Source organism: Mercenaria mercenaria, chromosome 8 (genome assembly GCF_021730395.1).
Source record: "Mercenaria mercenaria strain notata chromosome 8, MADL_Memer_1, whole genome shotgun sequence".
NCBI lineage: Eukaryota > Metazoa > Mollusca > Bivalvia > Venerida > Veneridae > Mercenaria > Mercenaria mercenaria.
Genome location: NC_069368.1, coordinates 40,800,465 through 40,822,515, shown reverse-complemented (window position 1 = coordinate 40,822,515; position 22,051 = coordinate 40,800,465). Strand labels below are relative to the sequence as shown.

Genomic DNA, 22,051 nt, shown 5'->3' with positions numbered 1-22,051 from the left:
TGATCAATCACAGACATAAAGCTTTAAACACATGGAACTTTTTAAACTGCTGTTTACAATAATAAAGTGAAATTTATGTACATTTTTTATACACATTAAGTGTGGTCTGAAGTACACATATGACTGACATGGCTGCTGTTTCAGTAACGCTTTTATAGAATTAATGAACAAAAAGTAGTTACAAATACGATTGCAAGATTGCATTGTTATTGCCGCTATGATAATTATTCAGTATAATATGTAATGTAGTATATGACAATTCAGTCCATATACAGTTTAAAGACTTGGCAGTGGTATTTTGAATGACATTTTTGGTCTGACTGCCAGTTTGTAAACCAGTATGTAGGAAATTCACTGCCATGAATTATGTAATAGATAAAGTCTGTTCATCTATACATAAAACTTGATGACTTGTTTTCTGTTACTTTAGGCCCCGTGTTCACAAAACATTTTCAGTCTCAATTGAGTTTGATAATGAAACTTTATTTGTAATTTCAGTATTAATAGTCAGTTTCAGTTGGAATGAAGTCTTGAAGTTTTAGTAAAATTTAAATTAAAATTTCAAGCTCAAACTCACCTGAGACCGAAAAATGCTTTGTGAACATGGGGACTGGGCTGTGATTGATAATCAAGTCTGTATAGATATATAAAGACAGAAACATCAGGATTCATTTATAACTCTACCAAAAAAGAAAATATTTAAGCAAAAACCAAAAAGCTTAAAAAGACATTCCTTTGTTCTTTTAGTCTATAACATAAAAACAAGTATTTGAAAAAAAGTATTTTAAGAAGTTTAGAACCAAACTGCCTACACTGTTCTTACCTTTATTATGTTGTAACTCTGTTTTCTTCCTATTTTTCTGTTTTTCTGCCTTTATCCTTCAAACTTTTACCTGCATGTCTGAAAATAAATTTTAGCAAGCATTTTTGTGTATTTTTGTTTGCCGACTTTCAGAGTAAGTTTATTTATGAAGATTATATTTTCAATATGATATTTAATATCTTCTAGACAACTAAATTGATTGTATTTCATTTTTATCTTACAAAGAATCTGATGAGACAGTGGTTAAGATACTACTTTCACTATGGGAATCGAAAAAACTTTCAAATAGGGTACTTTATGATTTTTGGTACCTCCCCAGTGGGGGAAGGGGTAAGGGGCACAATTCTGTTAAAGGTGGATAATCAGATTTTGGCCATGTAACGGATTTGTTCGAAACTTTAGCATCTGATCATTTGCACTCATTTATGTTCACTTAACACTTAATACAAATTAGATTTTCACTGGAGGTATTTTTAAAATTTCATTTTCCTATCCTGGTTGCCCTACCAAGATAGAGTTAGATCGAGTTATTTTATCATAAGTATAAATTTGATGAACATACTTTGCCTAAGGAAATGTATAAATATTAGACATATTGTAATATATTTGTAAAATATTTGCATTAAAAATTATGTATTTAGATGGAATTCATTAGAAACGCAAGTTTGAAAAATAATTATTACCTCCCTTTGCCTATCTTGGTAATAAATGAATTCAGAAGCTACACACAGCTTTAAAACTTGCATTTTGGTTCAGATTGTTCAATAGTTGATATGTCTATCGAATGCAAATGTAAAACTAGACATTGTATCGAAATAAAAAGAAATACCCAGCTTTTTATATACTTTCATATTAAAGGGGAGTAATTACAAAATTTTATAAAAATAATAAAATATACATTTCAAATAGGAATCTAACTCTATGTAATCGGTCTTTTTGTTCCTTAAATAATTCTCTACCAGAATATACAAAAAGTAAAAAATGTCATTAAATGTTGATTAAATGTGATTGACCACCTTTAAGAACAGGCTTTGAAACACATGCCCCTTGCTGCTGTGGGTTCTTAACCTTACTTGAGATGTAGAATTCTTTCATTGGAGGAAGATATCTAGATGGCTATCCAGATGGTGGGTGGTTCTACCCAGGTGTTGTTCCCCCGCCATCAGAATCTGGAAAGTACTGGTAACAAGTTGCATTATAAAAAATAATTATGTTTGGTGACAAAAATACCCCCACTGCAACACCCGCCCCCTCCCCATACCACCCTGCACATAAACAAAAAACACCTCGAGAAAACAAGTATGTGAATTTTATATGAAGAAAGAGATCTATATAAATGTATTGTACATAAAACATGCATGTGTGTAGGAAATACGCAAACAATCATTTGACTTGCAGTAGAAGCCCAAATATAATATATAAAAGTTTAATCTTACATATTTTTATTTATGCAAGAGTTACACCACATTTTAGTCGAAAAAGTAAGAAGGGTTATACTAATATTTATATTTAAAATTATCATAAATGAGTAAGTAGGGAAATGAGATATATTTGATATATTTAAAATTATCATCAGTGGCTCAGTGCATATGCTCTCTCATATATTTGCGTCACTCTTCCACACTCTGCCTCGGACCAGTGGGACTATGACATGCAGGTAATTCTTTGTGTTGTCTCTCTCTGTATTCACATAGCTCTCTAGTCAACCCTTTATGGAGATTTTGTAGCTCCTAAAAAATTGTTCATCTTTAAATTATCATTTTTAGCTCGACTATTCGAAGAATAAGTAGAGCTATCCTACTCACCACGGCGTTGGCGTCGGCGTCGGCGTCGGCATCACACCCTGGTTAAGTTTTTCGTACCAGTCCACATTTTGACAATGTCTTTTGAGATAAAGCTTTGAAACTTTCAACACTTGTTTACCATCACCATGTCCAGTTGTAGGCAAGAGTACATAACTCTGTCAAGCATTTTGACTGAATTATGGCCCCTTTTGACTTAGAAATCTTGGTTAAGTTTTTCGTACCAGTTCATATTTTGACAAAGTCTTTTGAGATAAAGCCTTGAAACTTTCAACACTTGTTTACCATCACCATGTCCAGTTGTAGGCAAGAGTACATAACTCCATCAAGCATTTTGGTTGAATTATGGCCCCTTTTTGACTTAGAAATCTTGGTTAAGTTTTTCGTACCAGTCCACATTTTGACAAAGTCTTTTGAGATAAAGCTTTGAAACTTTCAACACTTGTTTACCATCACAATGTCCAGTTGTAGGCAAGAGTACATAACTCCATCAAGCATTTTGACTGAATTATGGCCCCTTTTGACTTAGAAATCTTGGTTAAGTTTTTCGTACCAGTTTATATTTTGTGTAAAGTGTTTGACATTTGGCTTTGAAACTTTTATATCTTGTTCAGTATAATAGTCTCTATCAATAGGCAAGAGTACGTAACTCTCTCATCTTTTTTGGCTGAATTATGGCCCTTTCTGAACTTGGAAATTGGTTCTGTTTTGTATATGTCCATGTTTTGTCAAGACTATTTGACATATGGCTTGTAAACTTTAAACACTTGTTTATCATTATGATTTCCATCTTTAGGCAAGAGTACATAACTCTGACAGCTATTTTGACTGAATTATGGCCCTTTTTGGACTTTAAAATTTGTTCAGTTTTTCTTACAAGTCAGCGTTTTGTCAAAACTATTTGAACTGTGGCTTTGAAACTTTTAACACTAGTTTATCAACATGATTTCCATCTGTAGGCAAGAGTACATAACTCTGTCAACTATTTTGACTGAATTATGGCCCTTTTTGGACTTGGTAATTAGTTAAATTTTTCATATAAGTCCATGTTTTGCCTATCATATAACTTAACATATTTGCCATCATGGTCACACATTGCCATTTAGTGCAAGACTAATCGAAATCCACAAATACAGGAACATTTTTTGTTTAATCCATTTTTTTGTTTAGTCTAAAAATCTATGGAAATATTTTGACCCCATTCTTCAATCAATTCTTCGAATAGTCGAGCGCGCTGTCATCCGACAGCTCTTGTTATAGTTTCCTAAACTCTGAAGTCTGGGCCTATCTCAAGCTTCATGATTTCAGTGGGTCTTCATACAGATTTTATTCAAAGTGACTCATGTTTGGCTTTAATGTCTGATCTTGGTTGCTCAGTAGTACCTAAATCTTAGTTTTGTAGTTCCAGAGTTTTAACACAGCTGTTAAGCCCTTAATTTTGGTCTGCTTTTCATTTATGGACTGATGCCTTGGCTTTAAAGCTTCTTACAGTTTTATAGTTTCTACAGCAGATTGCATGAATTTACAAATAGCATTGTCAATGTACTGTGAAATAAATATTGCCGAGTGATTACAATTTAAAGCTTGGTTGAAACTACATGTAGTATAATTTGCAAGATGCTGTTTCCTTATGAGCTTAGAAGTCAGAAGCTTTATGTATAGTTAAACCTGTGTGCATGCGCATGCAAAACCCATCATGACTCTGTTTTGATTCTGGCTGATGCATACCTCTCAAAACTTTATGATAGTAATGACAAATGAACACAAAGTAGAATATTGAGTAAGACTCCAGAGTTATGTGAATACAGAAGTTGCTTTACTAAAGAGAATGTCCATTCTATCTGTGGTGTTGTTAAGTACTTGCTGTTTGTTTTATGTTTTTCACCTTACCTGTATGTTACTTAAGTACTTTGACTAGGTTCTGATTTGAAAATAAATAAAATAAGGCTTCGGAGTTGTAAAAGTTTAGTATTTAGACCAGTTTTCACACTGTGAACTTGTTATATTGAGATAAGAATCAAGCTATCAGATTTTATGAATTTTTAGACTGATGTTCAAGCACAGCTTTATAAGCTTTGACCTTGGAGCATACTGCAAGGACCATATGCTGTTGTCTTTAATTAAAACTTGGTACCTAAATTTAAAATACTTCAGTTGTTGTACCTTTCTTCACATTGCACCCATACTGCTGCAGTTGGATACAAGTCTCATTGTTGAAATGTTGACACCTTGCTCACTTTGTTAATGCTATTCTTAAGAATAATTGACTTATTAAGACATGATTATAGAGTCAATCTTCCTTTGCTCGAACTCAGATAATTTGAACACTGCCCTTTGTTCAAACTCGTCATCAATGTAAATTGTTTTTTTAGCTCGACTATTCGAAGAATAAGTAGAGCTATCCTACTCACCACGGCGTCGGCATCACACCCTGGTTAAGTTTTTCGTACCAGTCCACATTTTGACAAAGTCTTTTGAGATAAAGCTTTGAAACTTTCAACTCTTGTTTACAATCACCATGTCCAGTTGAAGGCAAGAGTACATAACTCTGTCAAGCATTTTGATTGAATTATGGCCCCTTTTGACTTAGAAATCTTGGTTAAGTTTTTCGTACCAGTTCATATTTTGACAAAGTCTTTTGAGATAAAGCTTTGAAACTTCCAACACTTGCTTACCATTACCATGTCCAGTTGTAGGCAAGAGTTCATAACTCCATCAAGCATTTTGGTTGAATTATTGCCCCTTTTTGAAATCTTGGTTAAGTTTTTCGTATCAGTCTACATTTTGACAAAGTTTTTGAGATAAAGCTTTGAAACTTTCAACACTTGTTTACCATCACCATGTCCAGTTGTAGGCAAGAGTACATAACTCCATCAAGCATTTTGGCTGAATTATGGCCCCTTCTGACTTAGAAATCTTGGTTAAGTTTTTCGTACCAGTTTATATTTTGTGTAAAGTGTTTGACATATGGCTTTGAAACTTTTATATCTTGTTCAGTAATCAGTATTATAGTCTCTGTCAATAGGCAAGAGTACATAACTCTGTCATCTTTTTTGGCTGAATTATGGCCCTTTTTGAACTTGGAAATTGGTTCTGTTTTCGTATATGTCCATGTTTTGCCAAGACTATTTGACATATGGCTTCTTGTATATGTTCATGTTTTGTCAAGACTATTTGACATATGGCTTTTAAACTGTAAACACTTGTTTATCATTATGATTTCCATCTGTAGGCAAGAGTACATTGGCTGAATTATGGCCCTTTTTGGACTTTGAAATTTTTATCAAAACTATTTGAACTGTGGCTTTGAAACTTTTAACACTAGTATCTCAACATGATTTCCACCTGTAGGCAAGTGTACATAACTCTGTCAACTATTTTGACTGAATTATGACCCTTTTGGACTTGGAAATTAATTATATTATTCATACAAGTCCATATTTTGCCTAACATATAACTTAACATATTTGCCATCATGGTCACACATTGCCATTTAGTGCAAGACTAATCGAAATCCACAAATACAAGAACAGTTTTTGTTTAATCCATTTTTAGCTCACCTGTGACAAGGTGAGATTCTGTGATCACCTTTCGTCCGTCGTGCGTCCGTCCGTCAACAATTTCTTGTCTGCACGATAGTGGTTTCATTTATGATTTTATTTTAACCAAACTTGCACACAACTTGTATCACCATAAGATCTCGGTTCCTTTCTTGAACTGGCCAGATCCCATTGTGGTTTCCAGAGTTATGGCCCCTAAAGGGCCAAAATCAGCTATTTTGACCTTGTCTGCACAATAGCAGCTTTATTTATGATTTGATTTTTACCAAACTGGCACACAACTTGTATCACCATAAGATCTTGGTTCCTTTCTTGAACTGGCCAGATTCCATTATGGGTTCCAGAGTTATGGCCCCTGAAAGGACCAGAATTAGATATTTTGCCCTTGTCTGCACAATAGCAGCTTCATTTATGATTTGAATTTAATCAAACTTGCACAAAACTCGTGTTGCCATAAGATCTCAGTTCCTTTGTTGAACCGGCCAGATCCCCTAATGGGTTCCAGAGTTATGGCCCCTGAAAGGGCCAGAATTAGCTATTTTGACCTTGTCTGCACAATAGCAATTTCATTTATGATTTGATTTTAACCAAACTTGCACACAACTTGTATCACCACAAGATCTTGGTTCCTTTCTTAAATTGGCCAGATTCCATCATGGGTTCCAGAGTTATGGCCCCTTAAATGTCCAAAACTGGCTATTTTGGCTTTTGCAGCCCTATAGAGACTTCATTTATGGTTTTATTTGATACAAACTTCCAAAATATCTTCAACAACAATAAATCTTGGCTTCCATGACAAATCAGATCCAATCGTAGTTTCCAGAATTATTTTATATCTGATTACCTCCCCTGATTGTAGTCAAAATGGATTTATATCAGTAAGTTCTTACAGGACTTATTTGAAATTTCATTATTGTCATTAGTTGGACTGAGCCAATCAGGGTAGATAACTATGGACTGATTTTATGTCAAATTACCTCCCTTTATTTCAAATTAAAATGGGTATATCTCCATAACTAATGAAGATACTGATCTGAAATTTCATTTATGTCAACAGATTTATTTGGCAGATCCTTCTTTTGTTAACTTACAATAATTTTCGTTTGAATTATTTCCCTTTTACGTTACTATAAATGGCCTATTTTTAGTAACTTTTTTATTATTGGCCGTAGGGAAAAACCGAGACCACTTTTCTGTGGTACAACATGGATGGTACCTCCAATTTTTAGGTGTATTTTGACATATCTGTACCTTGTAAGAATTTTGTTTTTCTTTTTGGTTAAATTTCTTTCCTTTGTTGTTCCTCTCCTTTGGACTAAGATATTTTTTTTGTGGACCTTCTTGTCCTCAAGTGCAATGATTAAAACAGGTGAGCGATATAGGGCCATCATGGCCCTCTTGTTTTCTTTTGTCTGAAAATGTATGGAAATATTTCGACCCCATTCTTCAATCAATTCTCCGAATAGTCGAGCGCGCTGTCATCTTGTTTTTTACTTCAATTATTGATAACTCAAACAAATTTTGAAAGGCTGTTTGAGTTTGAGGGAAAGGAGTTTGACTGTAATGGCATTTTTACTGACTAATCATGTTATATTTTTCGGACAGTCAGCTTCACCATGTTACATTTGTTGCCTTGCCTAAGACTTCACCAGTCTGCCAGTCTGTTGACACTTCAGTGTTTGAGATGATTACAGCATTTTGCAGATTTTATTTTGTTTCTGAGTACATTTAAGCAAGCTATCACAGAGTATATTACACATGAAATTTGATCAGATTCATTTATACCCCATCACTTTTTCACAAAGGAAAGTTGCCAGTTACTTGTAGAGAATGAAATTTTTTTTATAAAAGTACAGGAAGACAGATCTGTCGAGAGAACAGTGATATTACCTATCAAACTGACAATCTCTAGCTTCACAAAGTAGTTTCGAAATCCTTCTGTGGGTTCTCCAGATTCTTGAGACAGTTTGATTTTATAGTCCAATGCAAATAACTTTATATTGATGTGTATTGCATGTTACAAACAGCATGTCTTAGTTGCAAAATAGAAATGAAATGCACTGAGTGTAGCTTAGTTTTTAAGTCTGATTTAATGGCTACAGTTCAGGAAATGTTATTGAAACATCTTGAATCTTGTAGTTCATTCTGTAACCTTAACATATTTGTTATGCGCATAAAGCAGAATTACGTTCAGGTTTGTCAAAAGAAAAAAAAATGGAGTGTTAGTTATGACTCTAGACAGGTCTGCAAGTTGATATATTAACATTCATAATTTGATAGTAGTTCCGACTCGACAAACGAAGGTAAAAATGTGACATTACTTCAGAATTTAAGTAGAGAGTCAAAAGCAATATTATCAGCAGTAAAAGATGAGAATTTGGCCAATAACTGTCATACACATGTTACTGATAAGGTGATATTTTTTGCTCCCCCACCCCTCCCTTCTCCCAGATCTTTCTATTGAAAAAAGCAGATGTTGGTTGGTTTGTCTATCTAGCTGTCAGTAGACACTTTCTGATCAATAACTAGAGACAGCTTTGACCTGTAGTGGTCAAACTATAATAGGGCTATTGCCTGTAGTCAGTAGATGACCACTTTGATTCTGAAGATATTTTTCAGTCAGTAACCAGAAAACATTTAAGCAGTAACTTTACAGGATGACTATGTGTGGTCACTAGATGACCCATGCTGCTTTTGAAGATCTGTATGTCTAAGGTCAAGGTCACAGTGATCTCCAGATTGAAAGTTGTTTTTGATCAATGACCGGATAATGATTTTGGCTTAGGATTGTTTAAAGTCGTAGCATGATTGCAGGTGGCCAGTGGATGACTCCTTATGTTTTTGATGTCAGTAAGTCAGTTTGACCTTAAATAAAGAAACAGTTTCTGGCCAACAACTTGAGAGTGCTTTGGCCTAGAGAAGTCAGACTTGACAAGATGATTGTATTTAGTCACTGGATCCCCTGTATTGGTTTTGGGATCAGTAGGTTAAAAGTCACATTGACTTTGAGATTAAGAATATTTTTAGCTTATCTGATTTTTAAAAAAAAAAAATGAGTTATTGTCATCACTTGATCGTCGTCAGCGTCTGCGTCTGCGTCAGCATTGCCTGGTTAAGTTTTATGTTTAGGTCAGCTTTTCTCCTAAACTATCAAAGCTATTGCTTTAAAACTTGCAACACTTGTTTAACATTAATAGCTGACTATGTACAGCAAAAAACATAACTTCATCCTGCTTTTTGCAAGATTTATGGCCCCTTTTGGACTTAGAAAATACCAGATTTCTTGGTTAAGTTTTATGTTTAGGTCAGCTTTTCTCCTAAACTATCAAAGCTATTGCTTTAAAACTTGCAACACTTGTTCACCATCAAAAGCTGACTCTGTACAGCAAAAAACATAACTCCATCCTGCTTTTTGCAAGAATTATTGGCCCTTTTGGACCTATTAAATATCAGATTTATTGGTTAAGTTTTGCTTTTTGCAAGAATTATGGCCCCTTTTTTCACAGGTTGGACAATATTTCTATTATACAGAGACAAAAAAATCAGATGAGCGTCTGCAACCGCAAGGCGGTGCTCTTGTTTATCAATAGCTGCAGAATGCTTATGCCTAAGTCCATTACACTTTACAACTCAGTTGGTTATTTGGATGAGAGGTCAAAGGTCAAGGTCACAGCATACTTAAAACTGAAATTTACACACCCAGTTACATCCTACTGGCTATCATGTGTGGCATGTGTTTTACAAGTAGCTCTTGTTTGCCTTTACATAACATGTAACAAGCTTGTAGACATTGGAATGAACATGCCTGTGACTTAAATAAAATTTTAGGCAAACTGGTCCAGAAACTTAGGGTAGTTATAATATATGAACTTTTATCCACTCACATCCTGAAATCTACCAGTTTTGAAACTTTTTAGTAGGACAAAAAGGAACAGTCCTTCATTGATTGTATTACGTAAATATTAAGGAAATGTTTGTATTTTCAGTGGTTTGAGGAGAAACATCAACAAATTGACAATTTAGACCAGCAGTTAAGAAAATTACATGGTGCAATGGAGTCTTTGGTTAACCATAGAAGAGGTAGGTTGTTGAATTACCAAAAACGTGTAGTATTAAGCATAGGTGAATACACAGTGCTGAAGGTGAACTATTGTGATCCCCTGTGTCAGTCTTCTGTCATGTGTCATCAACAGTTTTGTATTTTGACATGCTAGAGGTCACAATTTTGGCTCAATTATGATGAAACATTGTTAGAAAGTTGCTCGCTATAAAGTTTGGGAAGAATTTATAACTTGGATCATCTATTGCAAAACTATGTCACTAGATCAATTTTTTGTTGGAGTATTTGTCTCTGTGAAGTATAGCTCAGGTTAAAGACATGGTAACTTGACTTTTTAAGTTTGGTCACTAGGTCAGATCATAGAAAAAAAACTCTTTCTTTTTTCTACTTGATTGTCACAGATATTTGTCAAAGTCTTTGTCTCTTTGAAGTCTAGATCAGATTTAAACTAGGCTACTTGAGGTCAAATACTAAGACACAAGGTCAAATCATAAACACTGTAGAGTAGAGCCACACTTTCCATTTGATCTTCATAAAAGTGTCAGAATATTTTTATGCCCCCGAAGGGAGGCATATAGTTTTTGAACCGTCTGTCCGTCTGTCGGTCTGTCAGTCTGTCGGTCTGTCAGTCTGTCCGCAATTTTCGTGTCCGGTCCATATCTTTGTCATCGATGGATGGATTTTCAAATAACTTGGCATGAATGTGTACCACAGTAAGACGACATGTCGCGCGCAAGACCCAGGTCCGTAGCTCAAAGGTCAAGGTCACACTTAGACATTAAAGGATATTGCATTGATGGGCGTGTCCAGTCCATATCATTGTCATCGATGGATGGATTTTCAAATAACTTGGCATGAATGTGTACCACAGTAAGAAGACGTGTCGTGCGCAAGACCCAGGTCCGTAGCTCAAAGGTCAAGGTCACACTTAGACATTAAAGGATAGTGCATTGATGGGCGTGTCCGGTCCATATCTTTGTCATCGATGGATGGATTTTCAAATAACTTGGCATGAATGTGTACCACAGTAAGACGACGTGTCGTGCGCAAGACCCAGGTCCGTAGCTCAAAGGTCAAGGTCACACTTAGACATTAAAGGATAGTGCATTGATGGGCGTGTCCGGTCCATATCTTTGTCATCGATGGATGGATTTTCAAATAACTTGGCATGAATGTGTACCACAGTAAGACGACGTGTCGCGCGCAAGACCCAGGTCCGTAGCTCAAAGGTCAAGGTCACACTTAGACGTTAAAGGATAGTGCATTGATGGGCGTGTCCGGTCCATATCTTTGTCAACCATGGATGGATTTTCAAATAACTCGGCATGAATGTGTACCACAGTAAGACGACATGTCGCGCACAAGACCCAGGTCCGTAGCTCAAAGGTCAAGGTCACACTTAGACATTAAAGGTCATTTTTCATGATAGTGCATTGATGGGCGTGTCCGGTCCATATCTTTGTCATTCATGCATGGATTTTAAAATAACTAGGCATGAATGTGTGACACAGTAAGACGACGTGTCGTGCGCAAGACCCAGCTCCGTAGGTCAAAGGTCCTAAACTCTAACATCGGCCATAACTACTCATTCAACGTGCCATTGGGGGCATATGTCATCCTATGGAGACAGCTCTTGTTAGAAGTAATTACTATCATTGAAGGTTATAACTTTACTAGAACCATTACAGCGCAGTCTTTTGATGTACATTTTTAAAGAAACCGAGCTTCTAAAGAAGTCATTTTCCTTACTTTTTGTGAAAAATGTAATATTCAATATTTCAGCCAAACTAATCAAAAGGTCTCTGAATGGATGAATCTCATCCAATTCTTCATTTGCTGCTTTGCATTATAATGAACAAGATCATAATATAAATGACTTTTCATACCAGGAGATACTGGTGACTTTAATTGCTCATGTTAAGAGACTTTTTGGATCCAATAGTTAAAGATTCCAAAATTGTGTACAATGTTTGATGCTTACCAGTAATATCGTTATTTTCTATTATGTGTTTTTTTGTTAAATATATATTTTCTATGGGAAATATATCAATCTTGGGTCACATATTACGGATTTTGTTTATATTAATTTCATTATTTTGTTGACCATGCATTTTATGTATTGATCACATGTAAGAGCCCGCCATTTAATGCGATGTCTTTTTGACCTTATCAAACTTCCATTTTACTTATTTATCTTGAAAAAGGCATAGGTGCCAAAATGTTAATGAAATTAACAGTAAACTTAATTGTATATCTATTTACTTATGATTTTTTTGTGAAGACAGTTATTTGATATTTCAGATCTCAGTGTTTCTACGGCTGTTTTCGCCAAGAGTGCAGCAATGTTAGGTGCTGCCGAGGAACATACTGCACTATCACGTGCTCTGTCACAACTGGCAGAAACAGAAGAAAAGATTGAGCAGTTACATAAAGAACAATCTGATCAAGACTTTTATGTGATGGCAGAGTTACTCAAGGATTATGTAGCACTTCTAGGCTCTGTAAAGGTACATGGCATACACTTTATTGCAGTGGGTTTCTCAGCTATTGTTATAGAGGATAATTTGTCATATTTCTATCTTTTAGATCTTATGCAAATTCTCAGTGCAGACCATGGCTGAGTGAAATTGCTTATTAGTCCCTTATAGGTATTTCTCAAATTAAAAGATATTTTTTCATGAAACTGGTTACATTGACATATGGCGATATCCTTTTATTTTGTTGTTGTGAAAAATAAATTGGTTGCTATGGCTGCAAATAGTCCAATAATTTGACAGAAGAGTGAGGTTCTGTGATAAGTGATAAAGTATAAATGATATTTTCATGAACTTTGGTAAAATAGTGGATTCTGTCATAACTTTAAAAAGTATAATGATATTTTCATGAACTTTGGTAAAATAGTGGATTCTGTCATAACTTTAAAAGTACAGGAGAAGTTTTCATAAAATCTAGGATGTAGATAGAAAGCCATACAGGTTATTTTTAGTGTGCCCTTTCTAGGACTGGTATTTCTCATATCCCAGCTTCTACCTCCTTCCCCCACTTCCTGTACCTTTCCCAACTCCCAGCAATTACTACTGCTGCAGATCATGTTAAAATCATAGACATGGTTTGAAGGAGTTGAATAAAACATTGTAGAAATGTTAACTGCTGTAAGGAAATGTTGTCTTCTGGGTTTTTTTGTGCAATTTCCACTTGTGTTGTGTTTTGTAGAACTTTGGGAGAGCAAAATCTTTGAACACCATACTAGAGGCTTATTAGTTTGTTTCCTATGGAAGCAAATTGTCAGCTGCCTAGAGTATCAAAAACAGTATTTCTAAAGTCATTCTTCCTCAACCTCTGGTGTGTGTGGAGCAGATGCCATTTAATTTTAGAGAGGAAGGCTATACTGGTATGCAATTTGGGATTGGCTAACTGAGTGACCTTACAGAAATTCTTTTGAATAATTGGCATTTTCAACTTTTGTCACACAAACTAATTTCAGGAAGTGTTACATGAGAGAGTGAAGACATACAAGAACTGGAAGGATGCAGAAGCAACGTTAACAAAGAAGAGGGAAGTTAAAGCTAAACTTGAGTTGGCACACAAAACTGACAAAATATCCCAGGCACAACAAGAAATAACTGATGTAAGTATTGAAGAACTAACCCACAGATGTATGTCAAAATGCCAACGCATCAAAATGGCGGCAGATTATCCTCATCTGTTCTTACTGATACATCTCTACAGAAACATGTTTGTCAAGATCATCAGCATTCATTTGAATATAGTGTAGAACTGGTTTAATGATACTGGCTTTGAATGTGGGCACATTTTCCAGCCCATATAAAAAAATAAACAACGTTTGAAGGTAGACTTTTATTTGAAGGGAGTGCCAGTGACTAGTTTTTGTTCAGTACAGTTATGAAAAAGTAAACAGTTCTATTTACAATAGGTTAATATTTTTCAGTGGGTACAACGAGTTGAGAAGGGACAGAGAGACTTTGAGACGATATCACAGACAGTACGTAAGGAGGTGGCCAGATTCGACAAATTGCGAGTTGGTGATTTTAAAGCTAGTGTGATACAGTACCTTCAAAATTTAATGGAAAAGCAACAGCAGGTTTGCAGGACATTTGTACACAGCTCTGGTTTTTACTTGGATAACATTTTTATGCCCCCCTTTCAAAGAAGTGGGGGTATAATGCTTTGCACCTGCTTGTCGTATTGGTAGATTGGTCGGTCTTTAGAGTGAACAAATTCCATCCAATAACTCGGGAACCACTGGACCCAGGACCTTCAGTAGGTCAAAGGTCAAGGTCACTGGGGCCCGAATCTTGAAAACAGTTTCTGCCTAATAACTTGAGAATCAGTTGACTCAGGACCTTCAAACTTAATAGCATAATTGAGCATATGAAGTTGATGACCCCTATTGATTTGGGGATTAGTAGGTCAAAGTCCAAGGTCATAGTAGTAATGGGACTGAAAATGGGACAACCCCATCAATGGGGGCCTTTTCAAATCTAAATAATGGCGTCCGTGGGTCGACTTTTGCCTTCGCGCAGCGTCCGTCCGTCCGTCCGTTAAAATTTTCTTATGACTCCTCAACTACTGGGGCAATTTTGGATCCAAATTTGTCAGAATGATGTATTGGTACCTAGGTGTCCCGAAATCAACTGGTTCAACAATTTTTTAGAAATTGTAGGCCCCTTGGTTATTTCATGAATTTCATGAAGTTAGAAAATGTCTTCAGTCCTATAATCCAGGTCTAGATTTGATACTTGGTATGAGCCATCAAAATGGTCCAGTAGTCAATATGAATAAAAAATTTCCCTTAGGGTCTAATTTTTGGACCGCCCGAGGGTCGAATGTTCATTATGACTTTTTCAAGTGAAAACTGTCAAACTCGGTCAAAAACTAGGCCGTAGGCTGAATATTAGTAAACACCTCTAGAGGCCTACTTTATGACTAAGATTTTCAAATTACCTGATACTCTAGGTCAATTAATAGGTCGCCCGTGCCATCACATGGTTACATAGACTAATAAAAAAACTTCTGAACTCTCCAAGCCAACATAGGGACTGTTGGTTTCTGTAATGTTCATCTTGTGGTTCTTCGACCTAATTGTTCAAAAACTAGGGGTCAAATATAGGAACCTTTGCCTCTCTGGGGGCACATATTTTCAATAGATTTATAGAAAGATTTTGAATTCATCTTGGTATCTATACCGTAAACTATCATTTAAAAGTAGGTATTAGGTCAAAAATGAAAACCTTTGACCTATTGAGGACCTTGTTTCATGGGCCTAGGTGAATTTTCACTTCGATGTACTACAGTTCAAATTGGGACCACTTGGCATAGGTATGTGTCATAAAGAAAAAACTTTGACATTTATTTACTAGTTCACACTTATCATGTTGGACAGGTAGGTCAATTAGGACCCATCATGGTTTTGTTTTACGAAGGACAGAGTTGACACTCTATTAAGAATGTTTGCCGTAATGTATTTAATTCTCCTAAAGCCATCAAATTTGGAACGTGATAGTTCACGGTACGAACCAAACTTTGACCCTTTACATGCATGAATTTCACATTTTGAAGACAGCTTAAATTTAAGAAACATCTTGATGTGTTGAAATTAAAATTTATTGTTTTGAATCTAGTGACTACTTTGCACAATTTTCCGAGCTACATGCTATGTAAATTGGACAACATTCATCTAGTTTTTGTGTGATACCGAGTGAATGAAAATTATGACTTAATTGCTCTATGTACTTCACCATTTCTGTATGATTACAAGCTTCAAATTAGACACGAAAGCATGAGATTGTGTGTAAATACACTTGGACTTGAAATTGACCTTAAGTGAACTACTTGAATGTTGTTTAGGTAAGTATAAATTTTGGAAAATTAAATTTTTTCTGTGAAGTAGTTTTGACCTCTGTTTTGACCTATTACCTATTGCACATTTCGAACCAAATTATCTATCGATACTTTAAATGTCAAGTTTATAGTTTATATTTGGAACTGCAAAAGTGATAGTTGGAAATGAAAATTTGACCTTGATCTTAGTCTATCTTTAAATTTGAAAACTGCAAAATCATATTGGTGACAGCCAAGATCACATTGAATCTCATGTTTAACAAAATCGTTGTTTGAATTTAAAATAGCAATTCAAACTTCAAAACTTTGCTTGTGACCACTCTGAGTACACATTTTCATGGGATCTTTATGAAAGTTGGTCAGAATGTTCTCTTGATGATATCTAGGTCAAATTCGAAACTAGGTCACGTGCGGTCCAAAACTAGGTCAGTAGGTCTAAAAATAGAAAAACCTTGTGACCTCTCTAGAGGCCATACTTTTCAATGGATCTTCATGAAAGTTAGAATGTTCACCTTGATGATATCTAGGTCAGATTTGAAACTGGGTCACATGCCATCAAAAACTAGGTCAGTAGGTCAAATAATAAAAAAAATTGTGACCTCTCTAGAGGTCATATTTTTCATGGGATCTGTATGAAAGTTGGTCTGAATGTTCACCTTGATGATATCTAGTTCAAGTTTGAAACTGGGTCAACTGTGGTCAAAAACTAGGTCAGTAGGTCTAAAAATAGAAAAACCTTGTGACCTCTCTAGAGGCCATACTTTTGAATGGAACTTCATAAATATTGATCAGAATGTTCACCTTGATGATATCTAGGTCAAGTTTGAAACTAGGTCACGTGCCATCAAAAACTAGGTCGGTAGGTCAAATAATAAAAAAACCTTCTGACCTCTCCAGAGGCCATATTTTTCATGGGATCTGTATGGAAGTTGGTCTGAATGTTCATCTTGATGGTATCTAGATCAGATTCGAAACTGGGTCAACTGTGGTCAAAAACTAGGTCAGTAGGTCTAAAAATAGGAAAACCTTTTGACCTCTCTAGAGGCCATATTTTTCAATGGATCTTCATGAAAATTGGTCTGAATGTTCATCTTGATGATATCTAGGTCCAGTTTGAAACTGGGTCACGTGCCTTCAAAAACTAGGTCATAAGGTCAAATAATAGAAAAACCTTCTGACCTCTCTAGAGGCCATATTTTTCAATGGATCTACTTGAAAATTGGTCAGAATTTTTATCTCGATGATATCTAGGTCAAGTTCAAAACTGGGACACATGAGCTCAAAAACTAGGTCACTGTGTCAAATAATAGAAAAAACGACATCATACTCAGTTCAAAACTAGGTCATGTGGGGACAGGTGAGCAATTCAGGACCATCATGGTCCTCTTGTTGTAAAGAAAGGAGCGAGAGAGTTACAACATCTAAAACTATCAAATGCAAATGTTTGCCAGGTAATGTATTTAATACTCCAGAAGCTGCATCAAATTTAAGTGGAAGTCGGTGTATTCAACGGACGAGCCAACTTTGAGGCTTATAAGAAAAACAATCCAGTTTTACAAGCAGAATTCAGCCGAAACTATTTGAGCAGCAGTTAGAATTCTAAAGAGGAAAATACTTGATGTGTCATTGTAAATTTAAAGTTATTTATTGTTTCTAATTTCAGATGATCAAACATTGGGAGCAATTTTTACCAGAGGCTAAAGCAATTGCATGATGTGTACATGTGTGATACATTATTCATTACATTCTAGCGTGTTATACTAGTGCTGACATACAGCTGGCAGTGATAAATTATTGAGCTTTCTTGCTTCTAGTAGCCACCATTTCTAGGTTATGAAATATACAAAAGGCTTCGTTTAAGGAAATTCAGAAGAGCTGAAAGTCTAGTTTTGCAGAATTGATGTGTTAATACATTTCTTTTGAAAGACAAATTAAAATGAAATTAAGTGAACTATTGAAAAGTTGTGAGGAATAATAAAATGACTGGTTTAAAGGAAAATTTATGATTTTTTTGCTGTTGTAAATGTCAGTTTCTTCTACAATTTCTGTATTTTTTGGCTATTTCTAAATGGTTTGAAATATTGTACAGAAAACAAATTCTTAGTCATTTCAGATACTTTAAATGTAAGTTTTATAATTTATATTTTGATGCTGCTTAAAAGGATAGTTGTGTATAAATATTTCAGTATCTTATACTTTCATCTTCAAAATTTAATGAATGAAAAATTATTTTTTGAAACATAGCTAGTTCTTGACGATAGAAATGTCCATTTAATCAAATAAAGTCAGGAAGGAAGTAAGTGTTACAGAGTTTTAATAATGCCCAATATATTTGAATATTACAAAAATATGTAGTGGGCATTGGCATCAAGAAAATAATTTTATTTGCACAAAATATACTAACAAAACTTGTATTTTATAAGTACATGGTGCATAGAATTTATAAAATTGCAGCAGTACACAAATGCATTGAAACATGTTTCACTGCATAAAGCTGCAAATGTGTGGATGGAATTCTATATGAGTATTTTGTTTTTCTGTAGTGCAATATTTCATATTATAAAGTAAAATTTCCAGTAACCAAGGTTCATAGTAGCTGGTCTATAAGTCACAAATTTCATTGTTTATGAATAGTCGTAAAATGACTCAGCATTTTGTTTGTATTTATAATGGTATCTTGTATACAAATATGTTTTATTTAATGTGACAGCTATCATATAACTGTCTTTTCGTAATTATAAAGGAATACATTTCAGCACTTGTACCTCTTTCCTTACCTCATGTGTTGGTTTTGTAGTCAATGTGTTACTAGCAGCTACCAGATTTATATAACACCCTTTTCATGATATACACATTCAAAAGACTTCACATACAACAGGGGTGCCAAATTCATCCTTTACGAGAACAGCCATAGGGCAATCTGAGCAGATAGAACTAAACAAAGCCCCTAGAACAGAGAGGCATGTTTGACTCAGTCAGCCTATCTGTTTGCAAATAGACAGCCTGGTTCTTTCAACATACCATCTTTTATAGGAAGAACTAGTACTGGTCACATAGTTGAATGGGTGTACTCAAGAGTATCTTGAAATTTCTAGTGCCATAGGTATATTTGCAGAAAAAAAATGAGAATACAATATTTAAATGCTTGTTATTAGTTTAAAACTAATTTGGAGTAAAGTTGATTTCAAAGTATTTTAATTTGCTTGGTTACAAATTTTGTATAACCAGTTTTTAAAGGTGTGTAATGATTATTTCTTGCAGTATAGTCTGTTACAAAATAATGTTAGTAAAATTGCAAAGTGGAAAGAGGATTTTATTTGTAAGGGAATGCTGCCGACATTGTCTTAGGAATTACTATAAAAATTCAGTTTGCAGATGCTGAAAGCCTGAAAAATGCTAGTAACAACATATGCAGAAGTCAATTTATGTCGGTAGTGGTGTTTTAAGGGGCTCTCATAGTGTCTAAATGCTTATATAATGTATATCTTTGGTTGTATTAAAGAAAACATTTATTTACACTTACACAGTGTTCAAATGCAAGCAAGTTTACCTGTTTAAAGAAATGTGACATCCATCTCCTTGTTTTATTATGTTTTGTGTTGTCTGTCCATAGTCATATACATGATTATTTGAAACTATTACATGTATGTTATTGATTAAAAGAATTTTATGTATAGTACTATTTGTAATGTAAGGGGATCAAATGTGATTTAATTGTTATGATGAAATGTGTATCTTTGTATTAAACAATGAAAATTATTCAAACTTACTGTATATATTTACTTCAACTGCATTTTTGTGCTCCTCCAAAAAAATTTGGGGGATGGGGGGCACTTAAGAGTTGCCCTAGTATGTCCGTCCGAATTTGTTTTGTTTCTGAAAAAGTATTTGACACAGGATTATTAAACATTATAGGAATATTATTCAGCATGTGAAGTTGGGTACCTGGGGTTGTGTTAGAGATATCACTCAGCCTGACTAGAGTTACGGCCCTTGACTTAGTTAAAATTATGTTTAAAGGGCATACAAGTTTGTGTCACACATATCTCAAGAAGTGTTTGACCTAAGGTCATGAAACATAGGATTATTACTCAGCATGTTAAGCTGTGTTCTGGATTTCTGTAGGTCAGATCAGAGTTACGGCCCTTGATTGTCAATAATATGCATAAGGGCCATACAAGTTTGTGTCACATGTATTCTCAAAAAGTATTCAACTTTGCGTCATAAAACATTAAGGGGTTGTTATACAGCATGTGAAGTTGTGTACCTGATGTTCTGGGAATTTACACAACCAGACCAGAGTTATGGTCCTTGACTTAGTGAAATAAACACACAACATGCTTAAAAGTTTATGTTGCATATATCTTAAAAATATTTCACCTAGAGACGTAAAAACATGTACAAATATTTAGTACATTGTGTGTGTGAATTTGTGCACTTGAGTTTTTTTTATTTCACTTTGCAAGACCAGAGTTACGACCTGTGGGGGTTTCACTAAGCTAGGCCAGAGATGGGGTGCTTCACTTCCTGAAAAATATACTTTAAGTGCTTAAAAGTTTTAGTTGCATATGCTTGAAAATATTTCACCTAGTCATGAAACCATGTACAATGACTGGTGTAGGGGCCACCTGTGTTCTATGGACACATCCTGGCCCTTTCTAACTTAGACCTTTTGTGACAGTTTTACATGTAAGCATGTTTTCTCTGGAATTATTTGACTAAATGTTTTCTTGTTCTGCACGTCTTTAGCATCAGAGGATGACTTTCATCACTACGGTTTACTCTGTAGCAAACCTATGCCCCTTTTTTAAGCCCCCATATTTATGTGTGGGCATATAATGTTGCTGCTGTCTGTACATCAATACGTACGTCCATAATCCACAAAATCTTGTGTGTCCAACTCCTCCCACACTATTAGCCTGATTTGCTTTAAACTTTCACAGATGAACAAGCCTAATGTGCAGATTACTATAAAGGAAGAAATGTTTGCTGTGACAATTTTACCACAGTTATGGCCCTTACATAGTTTTGCTTTGTAGAATATAGAAAAAAAATTGTGTCCAACTTCTCATACACTAAAGGCTATGATTGAAAGTTCCTCAGATGAAGGACCTTGATGTAAAAAATACCATAAATAATGGACTTTTTTCTATGGCTATTTTTTTCTAACATGGCCCATTTTAACTTCACAAAATAGGTCATAGTGAAGATATTTGATGTGTTCATCTCCTCGTACAATTTTTGAAGGAATGGATTCAAAGTTGCTCAGATTTGAGCTCTGTTTGCCTTATTTGAATATGACAATAAAGGATGGGTTGTGACCATTTCGACCAATGTTATGGCCCTTTGTTAATTCATTATATAGGGTATAGTGAAGAAATTTTGTGTGTTCAAATCCTTGATGGACTCGAAGTTGCATAGGTGAAGAACCTTGATATGAAATTGTGCAGTACGTGGGGAAATCCATGTCCTCTCACATCGATGTCCTATGGACACAATTCTACTTTCAACTTAAAAAAGTTTTTGCTTAAGTTTTTGTATGTAAGCTTGTATTAGGCGGAAGGGCATCGAATAGTCAAGCACAGCTCTTCTTACTTGTAATCATATAATTGTTTACATTTCTCACACTTCTATCCATATGGATTCTTGGTGGCGCCCACCACCGCCCCATCCACACAAACTATCTCCCTCACATCAATTTTTCCTCTGCCAAAGGCATTGTGATAAAGTTTCTGTTTTGTCTAGTCCATCTGTGATATGGTTTGAAGTATTTAAATAAGTCATGGTAGAAACTGCTATGGAAATCCAACCATCCAAGTTTCAGTCAGATTGCCTGAAAAATACAAAATTATGGGCCTTTGTATGTTTATCTATATTACATCTGTAGTCTTTTTATTACCACACCTGAACTTTGTTCAGCGCATTGACACCTATCAAGTTTGTT

At 35.1% G+C, this 22,051-nt stretch overlaps 1 protein-coding gene across 1 annotated transcript in view; it reads left to right on the top strand.

Annotated features, from left to right (window-relative positions):
* Positions 1 to 19,866, top strand: part of LOC123566545 (sorting nexin-2-like) — a 29,062-nt gene extending 9,196 nt beyond the window's left edge. The window contains exons 8-12 of the mRNA XM_045360750.2: positions 10,172 to 10,265; positions 12,547 to 12,752; positions 13,730 to 13,873; positions 14,195 to 14,347; positions 17,771 to 19,866. Coding sequence (XP_045216685.1) covers positions 10,172 to 10,265; positions 12,547 to 12,752; positions 13,730 to 13,873; positions 14,195 to 14,347; positions 17,771 to 17,821 — 648 coding nt within the window. The 3' untranslated portion in view covers positions 17,822 to 19,866. The remainder of the gene's footprint in view (positions 1 to 10,171; positions 10,266 to 12,546; positions 12,753 to 13,729; positions 13,874 to 14,194; positions 14,348 to 17,770) is intronic.
* The last annotated feature ends 2,185 nt before the right edge of the window (positions 19,867 to 22,051 follow it).